The sequence below is a fragment of the Nelusetta ayraudi genome, unplaced genomic scaffold (genome assembly GCF_046127955.1).
Source record: "Nelusetta ayraudi isolate G7.1 ecotype Tasmania unplaced genomic scaffold, CSIRO-AGI_Nayr_v1 ptg000011l, whole genome shotgun sequence".
NCBI classification, from domain to species: Eukaryota; Metazoa; Chordata; class Actinopteri; order Tetraodontiformes; family Monacanthidae; genus Nelusetta; species Nelusetta ayraudi.
In genome coordinates this window covers 15,938,987-15,961,635 of record NW_027466061.1, presented here as the reverse complement: position 1 = coordinate 15,961,635, position 22,649 = coordinate 15,938,987, and the positions used below count along the sequence as shown (strand labels likewise).

The following is a 22,649-nucleotide window of genomic DNA, read 5'->3' as shown; positions in this document are numbered from 1 at the left end:
CTAAAATGTGGGATCTTTAACATGCAACCTTATGTGCAGTGTAAATCATATTCTTTTATGTGCAAACATAGTGTATTTTCCATTCAGGCCTTTGGGAGTTTGTTCTCTGCCCGCCACAATTAAATTGCATCAAGTGTTTTGCAGTGTTTTCAAATTGTGTGTCTGTGGTGTGGATGTGTGTGTGTGTGTGTGTGTTTTTTTAAAATGCTTTCAGTGAAAGACAATATACACGGCTGCTTTCATAATTAAATGTCACCCCGGGAGGATACACTGCCCCACCATCTAAACACTATTTTACTGTGGTGTGTTCTCGTATAGCTCCACAGATTCCCATTAGTGGTCTTTCATCATTTTTATTCAGAATTCACACCGTGTCTCAGATCCCAGTCAGAACACTATTCATGTCATTTAATCATGCGCAGACATTATTCAGATTGAATTAGCGCTGTCCATTTGAGTGACCCGTTTCATCTGGGTTGATGACTGCCTCTGGTTTTGGCCACTGCCTGAAATTTTGCAGCCACTATATCTCCCGTCCCTCGCTACTAATCAGTTGCATTACCAGTGAAGCTGCTGACAAGGCTTCTACAAGTTGTAGGAAGAAAGAAAAGAGTTTTTCGTCCTAAATGTCCCATCGCATGGTGGTTTAAACACTTTCCTAATCCCAAGTGGTTCATTTTATGTTGTCAGCGAGCACAATCCTGTATGTGCTCAGTTTGATCAGGTTGAAATTTGTAGCACGGCTAGATTGGGAAGTGCATGTCAAAGATTTGCTGGTATCCTGAGCTGAATGTTAAAGTTCCCCTGAGTCAAATTGCTCAGACGAGCCTCCCCTTAAAACATTCTGTATGCAGCAGGCATATGCTCAGATAAAACGCCTTTCTTTATTCATTCTGGTGCTGGCGCTTTGTTTCAGCGCTGAACCATTGCACTTCTAATCACCTGTTGAAAATGTTTGTATTGCCGGCCACAGCCTCTAATAGTCGCTGGGAAATGACTTTCATTTTCCCGATGTGTGCACGCACACATACTAAGTGCGCATCCTGATACCATCTGTTTATTTTATCCTACGGCCGCATTGAGAGTGATAATGCCTGGGCGAACAACAGCTCTCTTTGTTCGCCAAAATGAAATTCGAGGAGAGGAAACAACCGGGGTGGCGCGGCAACAAGGGACCGATGCCATTCAGCGGCATCCATTTGTCACAGCTAACTGCTGCACGGTGGGTTCGGGCTCTCAGGGGGAAGCTTTGCTGTTGATGTGAACCATGTTTATGAAAGATGCCCAGGTTCCAGTGGCTCTTGAGCGCCTGAAGTTTTTCCTCCTGGATGGAGTTTTGTTCTTACAGTGCTCCCCAAAGGCGCAGGTCCAATCTACGTATATCTGTAGCACGTGACCCGGCAGAGCTCTGTGTGAAGCGGCATCAGTTCATCTTCCTCACGAAGAAAGTGCGATATTGCTCACGCTCGCGCACTCATTCACATTCTGACACGCGCTGTTGTATTCTCGCTCCGTATCTCACCGTTGCCCTTCCTTGAGTTCAAAGCGGAGACGCCCCCGAGAAGCATACCAAGTGCAGACACACAGACCCTTGGAATCCACATGAAGAAGATACCTAGGCAGGGTAGCGTTGCAGGGCTGAAGGTCACGATCAAAGCTTTGGGGAAGGACATAGGAGGTTTATGGGAGTCCTGGATCACCCCATGGATAAAGAAAGAGATGATGCACATCCACCGGTGAATCCATGGTCTTTCTATGTGAGCCCGAAGAAGAGTTGGCGAAAAAGTGAGATGATTATTTTTGCAGGGCTTTGAAAGTGTCCGCCTCTGCCTCGTGCCTTGTTGTGTTCAAAGCAGCTGAAGATGAAAAACCGCTGCAGAGCGGGAAAGAGCGAGTCTTGTTGTGACAATGTCGTGTTTTGAAACAATGGCGTCCTCCTGGCCTGAGCTTTATTTAGAACTCTTTCAACACAGCTGCATCTGCTCTGTCGTGTTAGATATTTTTTGGGTGATTTTAGAGTCTTCTTTCTCAGTACCTCTACATGCAGCAATGGTTTCAGCCGTGTTTTGGAGTGGCCATTCATTTGAACTGCTGACCTTGTCTGAGCACACAACCTTGGGGGAGGAATTGATTTATCGACTGTGGCGGGTCCCACTGTGCCCCAGTAGGTGGCGATATGTCCCCTTTCTATTTGTTAGTATTGACCTTTTCCAGCTGACCTGTTAGGTCGCAGACCAGACCATCAACAAGGTCAACTAGTTTAGTGACTGTCTATATGTCCTCATCCAACCATATTTTAGCCTCTGCTTGTTTTCTTGCCACATCACTCTGTCATCTCTCTGTTGACCACATTCTTTTCAACTTCTGAGTGGAAGCTGAGGTTGGGAACTGTGCATATGCAAATGCATATGCTGGTGTATACACTGCCAATCTGAGTTGAAGAGACTAGATCTTGTACAATTTCACACATTTACATGTATTTTGCAAATGTTTTATTAAAATAATTGAGTAGTTTTCTTATTGTCATGTAAAAGCACATTATGATCACTATGATTAAGTCTGGTCACATGGATAAAAGTTTATGGCGCCATACTGCCGTTTTTAGACTAAAGTGCTAATGCAACCGTTAAATCACACCGTTGACCTTATTGTGAGGAAGGCAACTTTTATAAAGCCAAAACTTGCCTATGGAAAAGTGTAATGATGATAGAATGAATGATTTATTTCTTGGACTCCAAGCTGTTTGACTTTAAATTACCTTATTTATTGATCCATTCATAATTTTACAGTTTAATTTGAAAATATGTAGATGCCAGTCTGCCGGCAGACACTCTGGATGAGCCCAGACTCCTAATTGATTGTTTCATTATCTCCATGCCATCTCACAATAAATCCACTGTCCTCTCCTAGCCCAAAAAACAAAATGAGCTTTAGGCATTTTCAATGACAAGTGCCATTTACAGTGAAAAAGAATACTTGATTTGAACATAAACAAATATATTTTGTATAGTTTGTTTGTGTAGATTTTTTTATCCTAGACTTAATTAGTGGTGATTTGACACCAGCTCTGAAAAATATGTTTTGCAGCTGTACTGCAAATTCATCAAAGCGGTATTCGGAAATTGAGAGGAAACTAAGTTAGGAATTTCTGGCATTTTTAATCTTCTGCTGTAGTGATGAATGCCGCAACACCCCTGCGCTCTGAGGCAACGACTCTGTTGACCTTTTGCACAAATTGCAATTACAAGGACGAACTGTTAGCCAGCAATGTTCGCAAACATAGGGGTGTATGTCATTGCGGTAGATACGACAAAATTGAATGCAGACCAATCAGGGGCCTGTTTAAAAAGACGCTGAGAAAATGTCACTGCATAAAAATCAGGTTGTTAACTGCAACAGCAGCGGCCATAACATTGACCGCCGCGTCTTAAGTCATGTCAGGCTGCGTTATTATTGCCCTGCTTGGTTGCTGGAATGTTTATTATTATTTTGTTGTTATGTCCTTTACTGGACACATAGGTTTTCTTCATCACTGGGCTGGGAAGACGACTCCACATTAAAAATGCCAAATTTTCGGATGTAACAGTTTCATTCTAAACTTCGAGATGACTCAGGATACTGGTAAAACAAGTAAACCAAGTTTGGACAAGACACCATGGAAGTTTTTACATCACGCTTTTAGACTTTGACTTTATGGTGTTTGGTTTCACTGGCTTTACAGGTACATGGGGGAAAGACAGTACATACATCACAGAAAACAAAACAGTGACAGACAAAAGGACATCAGTGAGGTCTTCCATTTGGCGTTGCTGTACCGGGGGGGGAGAAGGCTTCTGCCAAAATGAGCTTCCCTGAATGTGAGTGTCAGGTATCTGCGTCCTGATCGTAGTGAGATGAGGTGCTAGGTGAGTGGGTGTGTTGTGTGCTGTTCCATTGAGGTTGCAAAGCATCTTATGGATCTGTTGTTCAGCTCTGTGAGGTTGACTGTGGAAAGACCAATAATCTTAGAAGCGAGGTGTGTGATACGTGTTAATTTTGTCCAGTTGGAGACAAAGAGCATGTTGAAAATACATTTGGAGCCTTACAGAAGGATTGATTGTGCGATGCTTTGGTTGAGGAGTAACAGTATGTGGTAACATTAAGACCTTTGAGTTTCCTGTCGGCCAACAGGCCTCTTTTCTGCATGTGCTGATTAAGTGCATCCGTCTTCTTTCTCAGGTGTCTGGTTGTTGATTAGGATGATGATGGGGTTTGAGGTGAGGTCTGTGTGAACATTATTACCTTGACTTTGCTGATGTTGATGTATACATGATTGTCCATACACCACTGAGTGAAGAGTGTTACTGTGTTGGAATAGTCCTGAGCAGAGTTGCTTTCAGAAAGAAGTGCAAGAATAGCAGCGTCGTCTGGACATTTAAGGTATGTGATGGGAGGTGATGGGCCTATGCAGTCATTTTTGTAGAGTGTTATAGGAATGAGCCAAGCACACATCCCTGTGGAGCGCCGGTGTTGATGGTGAGTACATGTGATGTGGCTGAGCCCGCTCTCACTTCTCCTTGTCTGTCAACAAAAAAGATCTAGAGAGGGAGAGTTTCTCATCCTTTTGTAGGAGTTGAAACTGCACAGTCTATTTTATTATTGCTGGGGGACTGTTTAACACTTCATCTGAGAAGACTGGCCAACAAGCCCAACAGATCAGCTGATCAACTGTTGTTGTTACAGATGTTACTTTTGTAGCTGTCATAATTGAACGTTGCATTTGTTCCTGGTGCAAAAGTTTAAAAAATGTTTTGAATATGTTAAAAATCTTCTAGTTACCATGATTATTTTGAATTGTTTGTCTGCCTCAGCATGAAACCATTTGTAAGTGTTCTGCTTTTCTTCTTAACTTACATGGTCTTGTGTCATATTCTGTCTGGCTTTAGCCAACTGCAGCCTTTTATCAGCTGATGCTGTTGCCTTGATCTGTCCTCGGTGAACAAATCAAACTTGTAAAATATGGGCAGGCGCTTAGCAGTCATCAGTGATAGACTGCTGCAGCCGCAGGGGGGGAACTCTTCCTTTAACCGGCCCCTATGAATCAGAACCGAGGAGGAAATTCAGCTGTCTTTAAATATCAGTACTTATGAAGTGCCATGAAACCTCGAACCAGATCCTGCCACAGGGTATAAAACGTAGTGCTGACCGTGAAATAAGGAAAAAGGCATTTCCGCTTGATTTTATTCATATTTCCTGTGAATAATTGCAAGGTCGTACGAAGATTTTACTCATGAATCCTAAATAGGACAGCGACTTGCGCCATGTGACGTGTAAAAGTTGTTGCGTTAATCTGCCATGTGACTTTGCCTTAATGAACATGCCTGCTGACTTCATTTACCATTTTACAAACAGGCAAAACGCCGGGACGTGGCATCATTGCGGTGCATGATTCCATTTTGGTGAGCTTTAAACTGATTTTTTTTAAAAACATAAAGTATAGGTAATATATGCAGAGGGAAAACAATTTTCATTTTGACAGCAATTTATTGTGTACAAACACATGACATGCCAGGAGAGGTAAATATGTCGCTATTGTGCTCTGCACCAGCACACTGTGCAGAGCAGGCTGGTGATCCATCATACAACAGTCTAATTTGAGTTGTCACCTGGTCATTTGGTAGGTTAAGCTGTCACATTAGTCATATACGAGTCAGGGAACGATATCTGTCATTATTGGCTAAGGTTAGCCAGCGGCTATTAGCTCAGCTCAGTTCCTTTTCATCTTCTTCTTTTTTGCTGTTCGTCCTGAACCAGTACCAGTGTGTTTGCGCCAGAAATGATCTGTTAGGGAAAGTGAGGTTTTAAGTAAGTTTAAGTGAAGTTAAGTGTTCAGTTTCTGTACAGGAAACGGACAAAGCCAGTGGACACTTGAAAAGCCAGCGACTTATGATGTGAACCCAACATATCATGAACATCATGGGGTCTTAAACCAGCATGCACCATTCTCTTAGCTTGGATGGGATTAAATGAATGTACATCTTCATTCAAAACTGTGAACATTTTACATCTATTTTCATTTCTGTCTTTGTGTGTGTCTCATCTTTTTTCTTTGGTTGTACAAAGTGGAATTTCAGTGGCCGTGAAATTCAACACAAAAGGACACAAACGCTGCGTAAAAACAGCAGGAGCACGGCCTCGTCCCAGGCTTCCACCGTGTTAGTGGAGTGTGTTTGTGGTCGGGAGCTCGTATTTTATGACGGCCGAGAGGACACGCTGCATAAATATTACTCACACTAAATCACAGCTCTCACTGCAAAAAAACGCCTGAACTGATCCATTTTCCTGTTGTGCACACGCTCAGACTGGGGAAAATAAACACTTGCACAACTGGCGGCAGGGCTGGAGGGTGAAAAAAGCTGAGCGGGCAGAGTTGGGAAGTGATGTGTTGCGTTTATTGCTTCTTAAATAGACGACTGTATCTTTGGCTGATTTAGCCAGACGGCTGCTCCCTCCTCCGCCTTGGGGGCTGGGAGAGGTGGTGGGCGAGTGGTCGGGACATTCAGCCTCCCTCTCACCCTCCCAGACCATTTTCAGGGGAGGGGGTGGCGGGAGGAGCGTGTGTGTAGTTGTTGTCGTTGCCAGCCTCTTCTGTGTGATTGATTCCACCTTGCAGGGAGATGAGGGAGTGGCTTTGGTCGGGGTACCGGACCCCCGGGTCGTCCTCTCTGCTGCTCCCATGAGCTGTTGGGGAGGTGTGGAGGGAAGAGAGGAGGAGAAAAGTGTGAGAGAGAGTGTGTGTGTGTGTGTGTGTGTGTGTGTGTGGGAGGGGGGCTTCTCAGACACCTCCAGCAGCTTGAACTTCACTGCACAAAGGTGCGAGCACAGCGAGGGGGAGACACGAGTGGCACTTGTACACACACCATGTCTGTCCTCATTGCCACCCAGCTGAAGATAGACACCGGCGCGCCTTCCAGAAGGGTAAGGGGCCCTTTTAGCATGCATGGCACGGTGCGTGGGAATGTCTGCGTTTATGGGCGAGCCGAAGGCTGCCGGCTCTCTCGGATAGCGGCAGGACAGGCGCGGAGGCATCGTCGCCCACGTCGCCACAACACTCGCCGCATCTTGATAGACAAACGTCAAGGCCTTTTTATTTAAAAAAAATAAATAAAAAATGTTATTGTTAATTTCCAATAGGACTTCCAGTCAACGGTTGGCTACGCTGGAATGCTTTAGTGCCTCATTTTCATTCTTTGTGATGTGTTTCCCAGCTAATGACTTCGGAGGGAAGTGGTCTTCCACCGGGGGAGGGAAAGTTTGACAGAAATACCAAGCTGCTGTTGTGTCGATATGTTTGATTTTTTCTTTTATTTAAAAAAGAAAAAAAAATGGCTCGTACTCCTCACCGGTTGTGACCTGAATTCAAACATTTTGTTTACTCTTTTGCTTGTGTGAAAATCATTTAGAGGGCTTGGAGGTCAGCTAATCGCTCGTCTTTGCTGACTTAATACTGCTCTCTAGTGTGAATGTAAATGGGCTGCGAGGCTGATTGATGTGGAGAAGTTTAAAGGATAACTTTTGTGATCCTGTGTGGTGTTTGAAGAAATTTTAACCCGGTCACTTTTCAAGGGAAATGATCGAAGTTCTCTCTAATTTTCTGACTGTGGAGATTTCTGGTTTCTGTTTGTGATTAAAGGACGCATGCATGTTAAAAGTATGAAGAGCGATGAGATTATTAAACAGCTGAAGACATTTTTTAATGGTGTACTTTGTAGCAACATAAAAATCACTGGAGTGGGAGAAGCGGAGCAGTTCCTCAAACTTTTATCGTGTCTAACTTAATCATACTGTCTTTTTCAGTCTACTTCCTGCACCAAACATACGCGTGGCCATAATTATCCGCGCGTCCCCTGCCCCTGCTTGCGATCTGCAGCTGTCCTCTCCTTCAAACGTAGCCACAGTCCATTCCCTCGCGTTCTCCACTGAGCATTAAACTCCATTTCCTCAGTGAGTTATCTGCTACCATTTCAATTTGGGCTCGGCGCACAGCTCCCCTTCATCTGTCATGTACGGGAAGGTTCGGCACTTATTATCTGCGGAGGATAATAACATGCCAGTTCCGACAGGCATCGTTCTCCATGGCCTTGGTCCTTTAATGCACTCAGTTAAGTTGCACCCTGCTCTCGGTTCAGGGGGAAATGAGTTTAGAGGGAGCCGCAATGGGGGGAGCACTTGCAGAAAAATGTGAGTTCCAAGTGCTGGTTCAAGTCAAAAATATGCATGAGATGTCCTACCCACATGCAGACTAAATGTGTTTATACCTGTCTGTATTAGCATTTTATCAGGGAAACACACCCGGCCGGATCCCTGTGATTTGTGGAGCCTTTGGGCTTCAGTGGGAGTGGCCACAATTGTAATGAAGTGTCCCGTCTTGGGGCACGCTGTAATTGAATGTGCTCATCGTACACGGTCGAAAATGAGCCAAAGGTGCAATCTAGCGATAAGAAATGTCTTCCTTTGCAGCGTCCTATCGACTCTGTCCTCCAGTAAGGCAGAATTAAAGTTTGATTAACGCTGACAGGAAGATGTTTCTGCCCTGGGAGGCAATCTCTGTCTGTCTATCTATCTATCTATCTATCTATCTATCTATCTATCTATCTATCTATCTATCTAGCCTGCATGCCTGCCTGCCTGCCTGTCTACCCGTCCCATTGATATAAAAATCTAAAATCCTCCGAAAACAAAACTTAACTGCAGGAAAACGAAGAAGAATTACCTCCTTTTCAATGATATCTTTAATTTAGTATCAAAAGGTGTCACTGACATCAATTCTGTATTTTCCCTAATCAGTTTCTAATTACTAGAAATAAAATCAGAGTGGTTCTATTAATGGCCACAGTTATAGACCGCGTGGAGGACGTCCTCTAGGTCAAACATGAGTCCACATCAAAGCTGGGGTTTGTTACCCGGCACAAAGAGGTTTAAAAAAGAAGCGTCTGCCTGGGTTCCCTCAGCGGCGGCATCAAGGGAAGTCATTAGTGTCCAGCTAATGCCAAATAGAAAAACGGTGGAAAATTGTGTGATTATAGCGGGCTGTAGCTAAATCCGTTTTGCTACATGCATGCATGGACGCCAAGTAATTTCTTCCCCCTTGATAAGTGATGTTCACGGGAAATTAGGCATTTACTGCACTTCCGCGAGACATGGATTGAGTGATCATTTCGCTCTTCCATCCAATTAATTTGTGTGGATTTTCTGTTGTGGGGTGCTGCATTCAGATAGGAACAGGTGACATTTCGATTGATGTGAACGCGCCACAGTGTGTATGCATCCACGGTGCATTACACCACATACAGTGCGGGGAAATATTCGTCTCTGGCGCTTCACCACGCTCTTGGGTGCAATTTGAGCAGGAAAACACAATACACACACTCTCCCCAAAGTATGATCCAAATTGGTAAAGCCAAAGGAAAGAATGACTGATCTATAGCATCATAACCGCCTTATTTCTCTTTTAACAAATTTTGTTTCGTAATTTTTTTGCTCTGCTTTCTACTAGTTCGCTTTAAAAAAAAAAAAAAAAAAATCCTCTTCAATTTATAGTGGTAAGGGCCTTCATCTTTTATTTAGTAATCAAATTCAACCTGCGGGTTGCCTCTGAGACTCGAAGTGTACTGCATATATTTCTTCATAGAAATCCCAAATAAATTCACCCATGGAGGCATATTCAAAATGCTGGATTTTTTTTTTTTCCATTAAGTGAAGTCATTCTGACCTGCAGGTCTTGTCAGATTCACATCTGCCCAGAAGCTCAGTTTTGTTTTTCGCTGCCTACATCGGCCACACTGACCCCCTGCAGAAGTGCTGCAGTTACAGTGTCGTCACCATCACGCCTCTGGTTTCTTCCAAGACAAAGCTCGACTGCAGGCGCCGATCCAGTCAGCTGCCGTATCTGCGGGGAGGCGATAGGGAAGCTGAGCTGCGCCCGGGCATCCCTGCACGGCCCAGAATGGGGAGGTGAGGGGGTGTTAGCGCAGGTAGTGCACAAAAAAAATGACAACAACAGCAACAAGCAGAAATGGATGTCAAGTGACTTGGACCTATTTCCCCTGGGAGACCTGCAAACCCTGGAAAATGCATTTATGAAATTGAGAAACAAATGACGATGTGGCAAAGAGCGAGCCGATGTGTGCAGAAGGAAGCTGCTTCAGCTGAGCTCTTGGGTCCATGGCATAAATTTCACCCGTGATTAAACAGCAGGCGCAGGAGCCAAAATAACTTGTGGCTGTAATTGATTTATGAATTATGCTCAAAGTCAAAAGGAAAAATAACAAAAACTGAGGATAAATGGAGGGATGGGGACTAACTTTAATTAGCCTGTGGTAGTAATGTCCCATGTCCTGTTTTTTGAATGAGCGTCCAAACCTTTGAAATCAATATTCTGCATTCTAGTTACATATCCTATTATGGGGCTTACATTCATAATTCAAACCCTAAATCAATGAGCCTCCAGCAGTTCTTTCAGCACTGGAGATTACTCCCCATTTGTTAAAGAAAATAATTGAAACTCTCTCTCTCTCTTTGTTTGCCATTGAATATAAAGTATTTTCATTTCTGCTGCTCATTGAGTATTTCTGTGGACGGCGACAAAGTAAACTCGATTTGAATTAATGGGAGATGCGAAAAAGAGTCTTGCTCATCAAAATCTGTGTGTGTGTGTGTGTGTGTGTGTGTGTGTGTGTGTGTGTGTGTGTGAGGGAGAGGGGCAGGGTTGCTTGGAGCCCTGCTTCAGTGCTGCTTTTGAAGTGGTAGCCCTGTGAAGATGACCTATTTCGGAAAAACACAGCTCGGCCCTCCGTGGCGAGGTGACAGAGTGAGCTGGAGGCTTTTCGCTTGTGGCCGTGACCAGAGGCAGCAAAACACGTATAAGCCAATATTCTTCATTTGCCAGAGCGCTGCATTTCACTGGCTGCCGCGAGCATCATGTAAGCATGTAATGACTTTTGCAGCAGCGTATGAGGCTTTGGATGTCTGAGTGAAAAATATAACTAAAGGCAGGAAGTACAGAAATTATAAGAGGAGAATTGCTGTAAGGAGCACTGTGCAGGTTGGAGACTCCAGTCACTCAGTGTGTTGACACAGAAGAAACTAGACTCCCGTATATGGCCACTTGTGGATCCACCATACATTTCAAGTTTTTTGTACTTTTATTTTGAAATCCTGGAAACAAAGCTGTGACGTAGAGGGAGGGAGTCACCACAGAGACAGAAATCTGACAGCAGGTAGGCATTGGCAAGATAGTGGTGACAATGAAGTGTTTGTAGCCGAACTGAGCATGGATTTCTCGCTGTTCAAGGCAACAACGACAGTATAACAAACAGCTTTTAGGGTTGTATTTGAAGTGGTAGTGGAAGGGGAAACTGCCACTGTGTGAGCCTGCGGTGCCTCTACCAGGGTAACGGAAGAGGAGGATGTTCTACAGTGGGTGTAAATGGCTGTCATATACAACCACACCACTTTAAGTTGATGGCCAAGACTTTCACTATTTATTTTTTCTTCTATGTGGTCTTATACTTGTCTGGAACTCAGAAAAGAACAATTTCCTTGCAGATCCTTCAGCAAGGCAACAAAAGAATGACGCAAAGGTCAGCTAAATATAAAAGAAACTCCACTGTCTATTGAAACTGCAACAATTAACCTACCAAATAACGACCACAGAAACTTCAGCTCACCACCCTGCAGTGCACTACAGAGGAGATCAGCGGTCACATGTGATCCATTTATTAACTAGATAAAATAAAGAAAATTCCTCTGCACGAACACATTTAATCCTACATTAACTTTCCAGATAATCAGAGGGACAAATTAAAGAAAAAAAAAAAAAAATGAAAATGGTATTTTCAGAAGGGGTTGGCTGTTTGAATAGACATAGGCTGGAGCAAGAAAACACCTGAACCTTGAGAAATCGTCCCCATTGACGAGTCGTGAGTCTGGACATTGATGCTGCAGCAGAGTTGTGGTCATTTGAAGAATCTGATACATGAATATACAAGATCAAAACATTTTTTCAAACGCCCTGGCTGTCGTGATATCATTCTGAGTAGTGACAATGACCGGGATACTTCAAGCCTTGAAAATGCTTCTGCTGCATGAAGAGTAAAATTAGGTTTTATTGAGTTAATTTTAGCAGAAGGAAAAAACGGGGACAGGAACTGACTTCAAAGGAGAGATTTTCTGAGCAAGGTGCTAAATTTGTCAGTGTCTGTTGTGTTCCACCCCTTCAGAGGTTGTCGTCAGCTTGCTCTGAAGCCAGTGCGCCACAGAGAGGCACTCAAGCTCCGCCCTGTGTCCATGTGCAGTGACTTTGGACCAAGAAATGCTCGCCCTCTTCCCTGCGTGCAGCCACAGCCTGCGCGTTTTGACCATCTTAAGGTGACAAACAGTGTTGGGAGGGAGAGGGGGGTTCACGCAAGTTAAAACTGGCGCAGACACTGCGCTGTGCGTAAAACGCTCTGCCCCCCACCCCCCACCAAAAAAGAAAGAAAGAGGGAGAGAGACAAGGTGAAGCTGCTGCTGCTGCTCACTTCTCATGCACAGCGCGTCTGCGGACAGCATCCTCTCCGCGTCCTTCAGCGCTTCTTTGCGCGCCAGGACAGTGAGTGTGAGTGAACGGAGAGCCGACAAAGTGTCTCAACATCATCCGTCGGAACTCATTCACGTTTTCCGCCAGAGAGCCCAGCACGGCCCCGGGAGGTCTGTCTGATCGAATATCCGATCGGAAAGTCACCGCGGACGCCTGCTTATCTTGACGCCGCGCGGGGAAGCGTCGGCAGGAGCGAAGAAGGGATGACGCCGTGAAGTGAATGCAGATGAGCGCCACTACTGACACCTCCAGTGCACCGCTCATCCCTGCGCTAAGAGGACACCGAGCATCCAGCTGCACGCCGGCGCAGCTCTGTCTGCAGATGCTTGTCTACTAGGCTCAGTATTCCATCCGGTCTTCTCGCTCTTTCTTCTTTTGGCTCGGGAGGGAAATCCGTCAGTTCTCCTTGAGACGCGGACAAGCACATAAGCGAATTAAAGAAAAAGCGGGGGAGGGGTCGATCAGACCCTTCTCTCAACCGGATCTGTACACGATGGCTTCGCTTTATCAGAGATTCACCGGCAAGATCAACACGGCCAATTCGTTCCCGCACCCACCTGAAGCCAGCCACCTTCTCGGCGGACAGGTCGCCGACGAGGAGAACGCAGCCAAAACCCTCCGACAGGTCGCTGACGGCAAAGCTCACGTACAGTTCCGCAAGAAATGCCTCCAGGAGGACGAGGACGTAAGACGTTAATTTATTTATTTATCTATTTACTTTCAGCAAAGATGCTCTCACAACCTCCACGTGTGTTTAGATATTTATCTCCTCCCAAAGACCAGATTCAACTTACATTTTTTTTTAAAAGAAAAGTTTTAAATTGATGCTTTTAATTCTGTTGTTCCTATACAGCCTTGCTTGAAATATCCCCGGTTCACATGCACATGATATGTTCCTCAACTAATGTGATTCCATCTGCATCCGCGGGCTCAGCAGATGGAGATGATGAGATGATTGTCATGTTTGTGCGACACTGGTGCTGCCTGTTGTGTTGAATGTTCACAGTTCTTTGCAAAAGGTTGGTTGGTGCAAGGCAGCAACAGTCTGGAAGCTTTGATAATAGGTTTTCGACACTGGCCACACTGATGTGCCTATTGTTCAGTTGTGCATGATTTTTGGACAATGTATTATGTACCAGCAAAGATCTGATGGCAGATCTGATAGTTGTTTAATCTGACAATCCCCTGCTCCAAAAATTAGAAAAATAAAAACAATAAAAATGAATTTAATATAATAACAAGTTAAATAGCTGGTATAATCAAAAATAATGCTACACTCTTTCCTATCATTTAACCTCTAAGCCTCTAAACACGCCAACAGTGACTAGCAAACGTGTTTCTCTTTCAGTTGCATGAAAACATAGATTCCTGTCTTTTTTACACATGCCTGATACATTGACTGGCAAATGGTAGTGACACGACGCTCGTAGTTTCTGCCTGATCAAATCGACGGCCAACAGGAGATGCAGTTGTTGGGATGGTTATCTGTGGGGAACGACAGTCCCCTGTATCCCTGATGTCTGTGACATCAATAATCAGCTGATAAGCTTTTGCAACGGCCAGACATCACTCTGGCACCCAAACCAGACTCGGCTCATCGCTTGCCCCCTTTCATCATCGCCCAGTGTGAAGGTGTGATCGGACCTGTGGCAGCCATTGCGGTGAAGGTTTCTGAACATATTTATTACGTTTGGCACCACTAACCTTGGGGTCACTTTTAGTTCTGATGCTCCCTTGAGTCGTGCTGGAGCATGAAATTGCCTTTAGCCCCTAGAGATACAGGGGGACCATTTCCAGAAGAATTGCAATTTCCAGACCTCCCCTTTCCCTCAGCAGGAACATAAACAGGTTATTGTCATTTCTCTTTATTCTGCAATGAAGGAGGACTTATTTTTTTGAAAATGATGCACATGTAACCAAACACTAAGAAATAACTGCAAAAATATTCAACTTTTTTCTATTATCCACAATCCATGTGTGAAAAAATTATTTTTTATATTTTTTGCACCAGCGGCCACAAAAAAAATAGGCACTAATGAGGTTTTTGTAAACAGTTTAAACAGTTTGATTTGTTCCCATTTTGCTGTTGAATTTTAGCGACTTTTAGACCCCCTTTCAGATCCCTTTCATCTAAGCGTCCTCTGGTACAGCATTGCATCATTAATTATCCAGAAAACTCCATAGTTCCCCCCAAAATATGGTATATGAAGGCAAGAAATGCTTCCAGCTAAAACTGAGGCTTTGTTGTACCTTCCAACATGTTTGGAAAGGGATAAAAGAACCAACACCAGGCTGGGGCTGTTTTAACTAACCTTGGAGAGGTACCAGCCGCCCCTTGTGACATCACATGGGGCTGATTGTCCCAAGCTCTATGTTTTCACGCACAGCCAAAATAAAATAAGTAAACAACAGGGTTTTCTCAAGGTGTTCAGTGACTGTCTCAGCATTGGCAAAGTGAATTTTGCATCATGAAAGCTTTAAAGCTTCCAAAACGCCGTCGTTGCATCTTTTTTTTGTGCCTTTGGGGGGGATTAATTAATGTTGCCGTTCTCTGTGAAAGAGCCCCACTGGGGAGAATCCAGCAGGCGCTTATCCTTCACCGCAATATACTTTACTGCAAATAGAAACACAGCAGCTTCTTCAACCGGTCGCCTTTGCGTGTAATGGGGAAACACATTGATATTTCACGTTATGACGGGACATGAATGTGGCTGAATCTCCAGACAGGGGTGAGATAATGAGGAAGTGGAAGGCAGGAAGTGAATCTGGACTGAGAGTAAAGTCACACCAGGAAAAAAACCCCAAAGAACCCAGGAAGTAGCAAACTGAAGGGTGACGCCATGAACTTAACAGGCTGTTGACCTGACAGATCTCTATTGATCCCATCCTTGGAGGATTTTAATTAGTTAGACTAGAATAGTTCTTTCCTTTTTTCTCTCTTTCATATCAAAATGCTATATCAAAGAAATTCCCTTATTCTTCAGTCTTTATGATCAGTTCAAGTTATTTATAGTCTTGGTGTGCATTTCATTTTCTTGAGAAATTCCTCTTGAAAAACCTTGAATAACTCCCCGGTTTTCTTAATTCTCATTTCCTGCGGAGACTTGCCTTTCCTGATCGGTGCTGATCTCCACTTCAGGACATTCTCACTCAGGATAAACAAGGATCAGTTAAGGTTGCATGATAACTTATTAACGACTAGCAGCAGTCAGCCTCTGCTAAACTTGCTGCACCTGATTTACAGTCACCTGATAGTCCAAATAGCTGTTTTTTCTTCATTGTTTATTACTCATTATTTGCACTCGGCCATTTGTCCAATGTGACATCACCAGGAATCATCACCACTGCTGTTGCTAAGCTGGACACCTGGCTCTCTGCATTGCTTTGCTCTTTTAGTGACCTTTAACTACCTGCCCTGAGTTTCAGTAAAAAAGGGTGGCTGCCAACTTGACTTTCTCAAGAACTTTGAAGGGTTCCAGACACTTTGGTGCCAAGTCCACTTGTAGTTTTGTCAGTAATGAAAAGGGCTCAAATCCCACTGAGACTTACTCAATTATTCATTAATAATCTTTTCCTACTGTTAAGGCTGCAAAGTTGGATTGACACCGCACAAGCATTGTGGTCTCATGTACTTTTTAATGGGCAGCTTTGAGATAGTACTTGGACTGTAACAATGGGCTGTCAGAAAAAAAAATCAAGAAGCTGCCACCGAAGACTGCTTTGGAAGAATCAAGGTTGCAAAGGCTACATCTGTGGGAATTATTTAAAAAAAAAAAAAAAAAAAAAAAAAAAAAGTGAACCGCTTTGATGATTTTTTTAAAGAAGACTGAAGCCTTTGCATCGTATTTCAGTTGCATATTTGTTGGGCAGTATTCTTTGCCTGGTGTTTGTCTCATGTTTCAGACCAGGGGTGCTTAAATGTCCGCGTCTGATGTTCCATAATGTAAAATATAGTTGAGGATGCAGAGCCAGACTTAATACCCTTCAGAAAGCTGTGCATAGAGTTGTTACTGTTGTTGTCACCGAGCTGCTTCAACTTCATCAAATGTAAAGGTCAAAAAATTCTGTCTATAAATAAATGATAAATAATGCCAGTGAGGAGTCTTATCAAGACTTATATCGGAATAGAATATTTGTGCTTATTATATTTATTATTTGTTGGGAAAGGCCTAAACATGCTCAGCTTATAGCAACATATGGCCAGGCTCAAAATGGAGTCTGTTTCAAAATAATCTTTCCAATTCATCAACTTGGAACTGAGAGAATGACATCCCTGCCACTAACACAGCGCCCCCAGCTGGCTTGTCCAGTCTTTTACAGGTACCAGTTGCATCAGGCCTGTCAGTGGTGGTTTCCTAACAGCATTTTGAAGTTGAATAACCTAATAATAATAGTAACGTTAATGAAATAACACTCCTAAATCCTGGTTAAAAGCTTAGACATAGATGAGAGTAATTGGGTGACTATGTGATTCACATTTCAATTAGTAGATCAATTGTTTCAGTGATTAGATTAATTACTAATCAACATAGCTGCAGTCCACGAATGTCTGTAATTTAGCCACACCCACACTATGCACGTCCTCACATGAACTCAGGTTGTTCCTTCCATTCCGACATAGTAGCTATACCCCAGATCTTGATGAGGGACCGAGTGGCCTGCTCCCCAAGTCCCACTTTCAGCTCTGTGTGTCCTCTGAGGTCCAAGGCTAAGATAAATCAGCCAGTTGGAAGACCTCGAGAAGAGCTGTGAGATAAAAGATGGTGAGAGAAGAGGAAATGACGGGCTGTCTTCATTATCTCCACTGATGCTGCTGCTGCTTGGAGATCTGTGTGCTCTAGGTGATAAGTGTTCACACACGGCTGACATGAGTTTTGTTTTATTTTTAATCTGCCTCACAGTACCAAAATGATGAGGTATGCCATTGTGAGATCCCATTTCTGTAGCACTGTGATCTTTAGTGTTAGGTCTACGGCTTTCGGAGATGAGAAATTTCTATGCCTTAGAAAAACAAACAGCCAAAAAATTGTCCATGTAACGGTAATCTTGAGATGATCTGTATGAGCTTATGAAATGAGAAAACTGTTTTGGTGGCAATGACCCGTTATTTCATGGTGCCTGCTTGAGGCGTAGACAGTTATGGAGAATCTGACTACTGCCAGCATGCAAACATTAACTTTACAACTTTATGCCAAAACTAGACTCTGACATTCAACCACGAGGGATAATGAGGGTAAACTAAAGTGTTCATTCATTTTTACTGACTGCTGGTTGCAATATAATGTATCTAAGAATTCAGCTGACATAGCATTTGCTGCTGCTGCTACTGCTAATGCTCTTTGAAAAACCTTGCGCTGTTTGATTTACAAGTTGCATTAGCTTCCTGCTGCATGCTTGTAGCATTTTCTGAGGCAGCGTTATTTGTTCTCCAGTCCACTATTAATGTGAGTATCAATTATAACTGGATGGTAAGCCAGATGGAAAAGTCTTGACATAATTGATATAGGTTCATTTATTTATCTGTATCTATATCTATATCTATATCTACATATTCACACACATACACACACATACATATACATGAATATATACATATAAACATAATGGTCATCCTCCATCAGGTACCAAATGACTGTGCATAATGACAGTAAAGTCAAATCCCTCCGTCGTGCTCTTCTCACTTCGTCCAGTTGAATCTGATGAGTAGATGCCTGATTTTCAGGTTATAAAGAGGAACATAAAAATGACACTTATTGCCGAGGCTACCGTTGTTTTGCTTCACTACGTAGGCTGCAGTGCATGTCGGCTGGGAGCGGGGGTGGCAAGGCGTGGCTAATGTTGGGCGGTCACTGATGAATGGGCTGAAAGGCAGAAGGTGTGTGCCTTCCTCCAGCTCTTCACAGCACAGATCCTTGAGACAAATCCAGAGGAGAGCGTTGCGTGTCACCAAATGACACGATGGCACGCCAATCATTACGGCCTCTCTAAATGACACCGGGTCAGACCGACCCCTTGCTCCTGACCCCCTGTGAAGGGCAGAGAGGCAGACGTGGCGTCGCCCAGCGATGCTCCTCCCTCCTCTCAGGACACGTCTACGCTGTCCGCAGCGACGACCCTGTGGTGCTCTGTGTTGCCATGGCTGCAAAGGTGGAGAGAGCGAGCAAGGCAGTCGGCATTAGGAACTCACACACACAGGCACACACACGCACACACACACTGTTTCTGCTCTCTGGCGGCAGAGCTCTGATTGCCATCTGGAGATGACACAGCTCTCGTGTCGCACACTAAGCATCCCGCTCGCCTTGTGTAACACGCTGCAACCAGCCATACTCACTTTATTTCCACTTGGATCAACAACAACACCAACAACAATAACAGCAAAAAAAAAGGAGAAGAAAAAGAACGAAACGGCGTAAACAGCGGCCTCCCTCTCTGCTCCCCGTTCGTGTGGCTCGGCAGCTGCTGACAGACCACTTCGCTATCGACCTGCTCCTCCGCTCCCCCGGGGCGTCTCAACAGGTCGTGCGTTGCCCCTCCCCCGCCCAGCCGCCACCCTCGACACTCTGTTGACACGCCATCGATCAGGCTGCCTCAACCCCCCCCACACACTTCACCCCCCGCGGCAGCTCCGCGGGCCTGTCGGCAGCAGCGGTCCTCTCTTGTTCTTCCCCAGCGATGATTTACTGTATTATTACTCGGGCTGACAGTGGGTATTAGTCAGTGTTTAAATACAGAGAAGCCTTATTACTCCCTGATGAGACGAGGCTTCAGCAGAATCGCTGATCAGGGGGCGCCTGGCGAGTCCCTTGCGTTAGGGTCTCCGTTGTGGAGTTTCATTTAGGGTGAGAAACTCACCTTTCTGGCATTATCTGGGCTCCATGCAGGAAATTCAATTCGAGTTTTTTTCTTTTTAAATCCAAATCGCACTTTTCATTTACCTAGACTTCTTGCGGATAGTTTTCTTTCATCGGTATGCTAGACTAAAAATGAAAAATTCATGCGAGGAAAAAAGAGGATCAGTCCTTTTGTCAGCCTTGGTTTTTTTGATCTTCTGCTTCTTGGTGACTGTCACATCGCTCTTCCACTTTTCACTGGAGATTAGCTCACAACCCACAGGAAGTGCCACCGCACTGTGGATCTTAAATATTTCTGCAGGTTTTTCATGTTTTTTTTTAAAACTTGGAGTGAGTTTGGAGCCAAATAGAACTGTCTCTTAACCCCCGGGTTTCTTTCATTTCTCTCTCTTCCTTTGTTAATGTTTCTGTTTGTGGTTTCTAGGACGAGTTAAAGGTCTTTATGGCAAACTTGTGTCTCTTTTGAGGAGGTCTGTGTGCTGCAGCAGCGTTAATCAGCATTGCAGGCAAGAGCAAGTGTTGTTGAAGCGTGACTTTAGGCCTTTGCCATTTGTTGAAATAACGAATAGCGTTGGTTCATTGATGTTAAAAAATGCCAAACACAGGCTTGTGGGGGAGAACAAAAATAATGCTTGCCTGTGCACTGTGTCTGTTTTGCCTCTGCAGCCCATTGTGCTCGAATCAATGCACCGGATCCACCTTCTACGGTATGTAGCTCAGGCTTTATGGTCTGTAGCACCAATACAGCCTGGAAATCATACAATAGGCTGATGTCAGTCTCGTCTGTGTATGTAAAAACTTGGGTGCGCCAGCCGGAGATGATTCATCCAGATTCAAGAAATGCAGAAATTTCTCCACTCATGTCATTAGCTTATCTCATAAAACCTACTCCATCCTCATCACTTCACTGCACGTTTTAAAGTTGAAAGCATAAAATTATCATATCGATCACATATAGTGGTGAAGTCAAAGCAGAAGCAGTTTTTTTTCCCCCCACTGCAAACAGTATTGAGTCTGAAAGCAAGATTTATCAGGATCTGTCAACATGTGTTAGTCTGTGGCAGCATTTCATGTTTACAACTTATCCGTTTGAATAAAAAAAAAGGGGGGAAATAAATGCAAAGTAGGTCATTAATAATGAAGACAGAGCTTTAAAGCGACTGAAGAAAATCTTTCCTTTCGCATTTTCTGTCTGGCTGAATTAATGCAGCCGAGCGGAGCCGCCACTTCTCCCACAGTTCCCCCCTTTTTTTTTCTTTGTGGCGAGACCAGGCAGGAGTAATCCGTCGTGTCATATGGGCAGATTCCCTTATCGACCACGCCATGATACAGCAGCGACACACCCCCGGGAGACGTTCAAGTCGCACGCGCACACACACACACGCACACACACACACAAGCACGTAAATGAACTCGGTACCCAAACAGGCACAAAAACAGGAAGACCGAAAAAAAAGAGGTGGTATTTCGGCGGAGTTAATCCTTGAGGTAAACAGCAAGAGGAGAGACAAGTCGGTGCAGAGTTTGTGAATTTACAGAGCCGCACCAGGGATAAACAATATGTTCAAATACATTTTGTCATTCCTAAATACACCATCGTTCTCGAGGGTCAGAGCGAGCTGGCTGGCTGGCAGCCTCGCCGGCCTGTTTGTCTCGGAGCCGTTCTATCACCATCGGCCCGCGTGGCTTCGGAAGATAGAAGCAGCAGACAGGCAGGAAACACAATTGTTCACGGTGCAGGGAAACCACTCTGCTGCCTGCTGCAATGAGTCCTGATGATCCATGCAAAAGGACAATAGGAAAAACATGACGGAATTATCTTCCAGAAAACGGAATGCTAGTTGGACCGACAACAGATTCCTTAGTGGGGAAAACAGCTAAGTGGGTGGTTGAATGTTAATGGTTAAAGTCCCACTGACTGAGACACCTGATATTGTCACAAAACAAAACAAAACAAAACAAACACTGGCAAAGTGTATTTTTTGTAAACTTTGGGACCCTTCAAACCTTTGCTGAAAAAAGTTTTCAACATAGTTTTAACTTGTTCACATGTAGATAGCTTTGATGATAAAGCTGGAGCTGCCATATTATTCCCTACTGGGGTGTAGTGGCACAAAGGAATCCACACACAGAAAGAGATGAATTAAATAAATAAGAAGAACTGACTGAAGCCGTGCACCACAGTACATGTGATCAATGCAACATTCTCCACTTCAGGTCTTGTGACTGCAGGAGAGAGCCTTTATTCTCCACGCCTTCATTACACCTGTGCTGTGCTTCTGTTCTGCTGTCACTGCATGTGTCTCTTGACTCCCCGGGCGATGCCGCGGTGCTTCCTGCCGGCCCGGCATGGCCCTGCCCGGCACGGCACGGCCCTTCCTTCAGCCTCTGGTATAGTCTTCGGATGAATAAGGCATGAGATAGGTGTCAGTGACCTTTCTGTACATTCTAGTCCGGCGAGAAGAGACGGAGGGAGTAAAGTTTTGTCCCTGCAGCCATGACGGTGGGTCCGAGTGCTGTTCGGTGTTTCCTCCACCTCAGCCTTCTATTGTCTTTTGTTGTGTTCTTGTGTCGCCTCTCGTGCAACCTACACATGTAGGTCGTCGCTCTCATGGCAAGCCCCCCTCCACCCTCCACCACCCGCACTGCGGAGCCTTTTTGCCTTTTTTTCCTGCATGTACGTCGTCGTCTTTCACTCAATGTTTCTTTCCCTGCTGCCCCTGTTTGAATGAGGAGCGATGCTCCGCGGACGGAAAACGGGGCAGATTGCTTTTCCCCGAGTGTGGAGCCGAAGCGCTGACTTCTCTGATGATGTTCGCCGCGGTGCTCACATGGAGCGGAACAGAGATTGGAGGGAAGATAATGATTGTTTGGCGTAGCGGAGGTTGGGGGGGGGGGGGGTGGTATGCGGGGCGGGGTAGCAGCGCTTTTTGAGTGAGTCGCCGTGCTGAAAACTGGCAAGCTGTCAAGTCGCAATCCACCCCACCGCCTCCCCGCCCCCCCATCCCCTCTCCACCGCCAACAGCTAGAAACTCGGATGATAGATATTTTCCTTCATCACAACGTCGGCTGGTGCATTGTGGGAATATGAGACTTTATGGCTGAATGTGCTCTTGCTGCACTGACATTACGGCTCATGGACCGAGACAAACAAATAGATTTTATCGGCTTCGCCG

The 22,649-nt window shown here is 44.7% G+C and overlaps 1 protein-coding gene across 2 annotated transcripts in view; it reads left to right on the top strand.

The window, feature by feature from the left end:
• LOC142885200 (A-type potassium channel modulatory protein DPP6-like) overlaps window positions 1-22,649 on the top strand; it is a 77,500-nt gene that overhangs the window by 5,050 nt on the left and 49,801 nt on the right. Inside the window, exon 1 of one of the 2 annotated variants that reach the window (XM_076021425.1) lies at window positions 12,103-13,304. The exons of the other annotated variant lie outside the window; for it this stretch is intronic. Coding sequence (XP_075877540.1) covers window positions 13,113-13,304 — 192 coding nt within the window. The 5' untranslated portion in view covers window positions 12,103-13,112. Of the gene's footprint in view, window positions 1-12,102; window positions 13,305-22,649 lie in introns of those variants that run through there. 2 annotated transcript variants of the gene reach the window in all.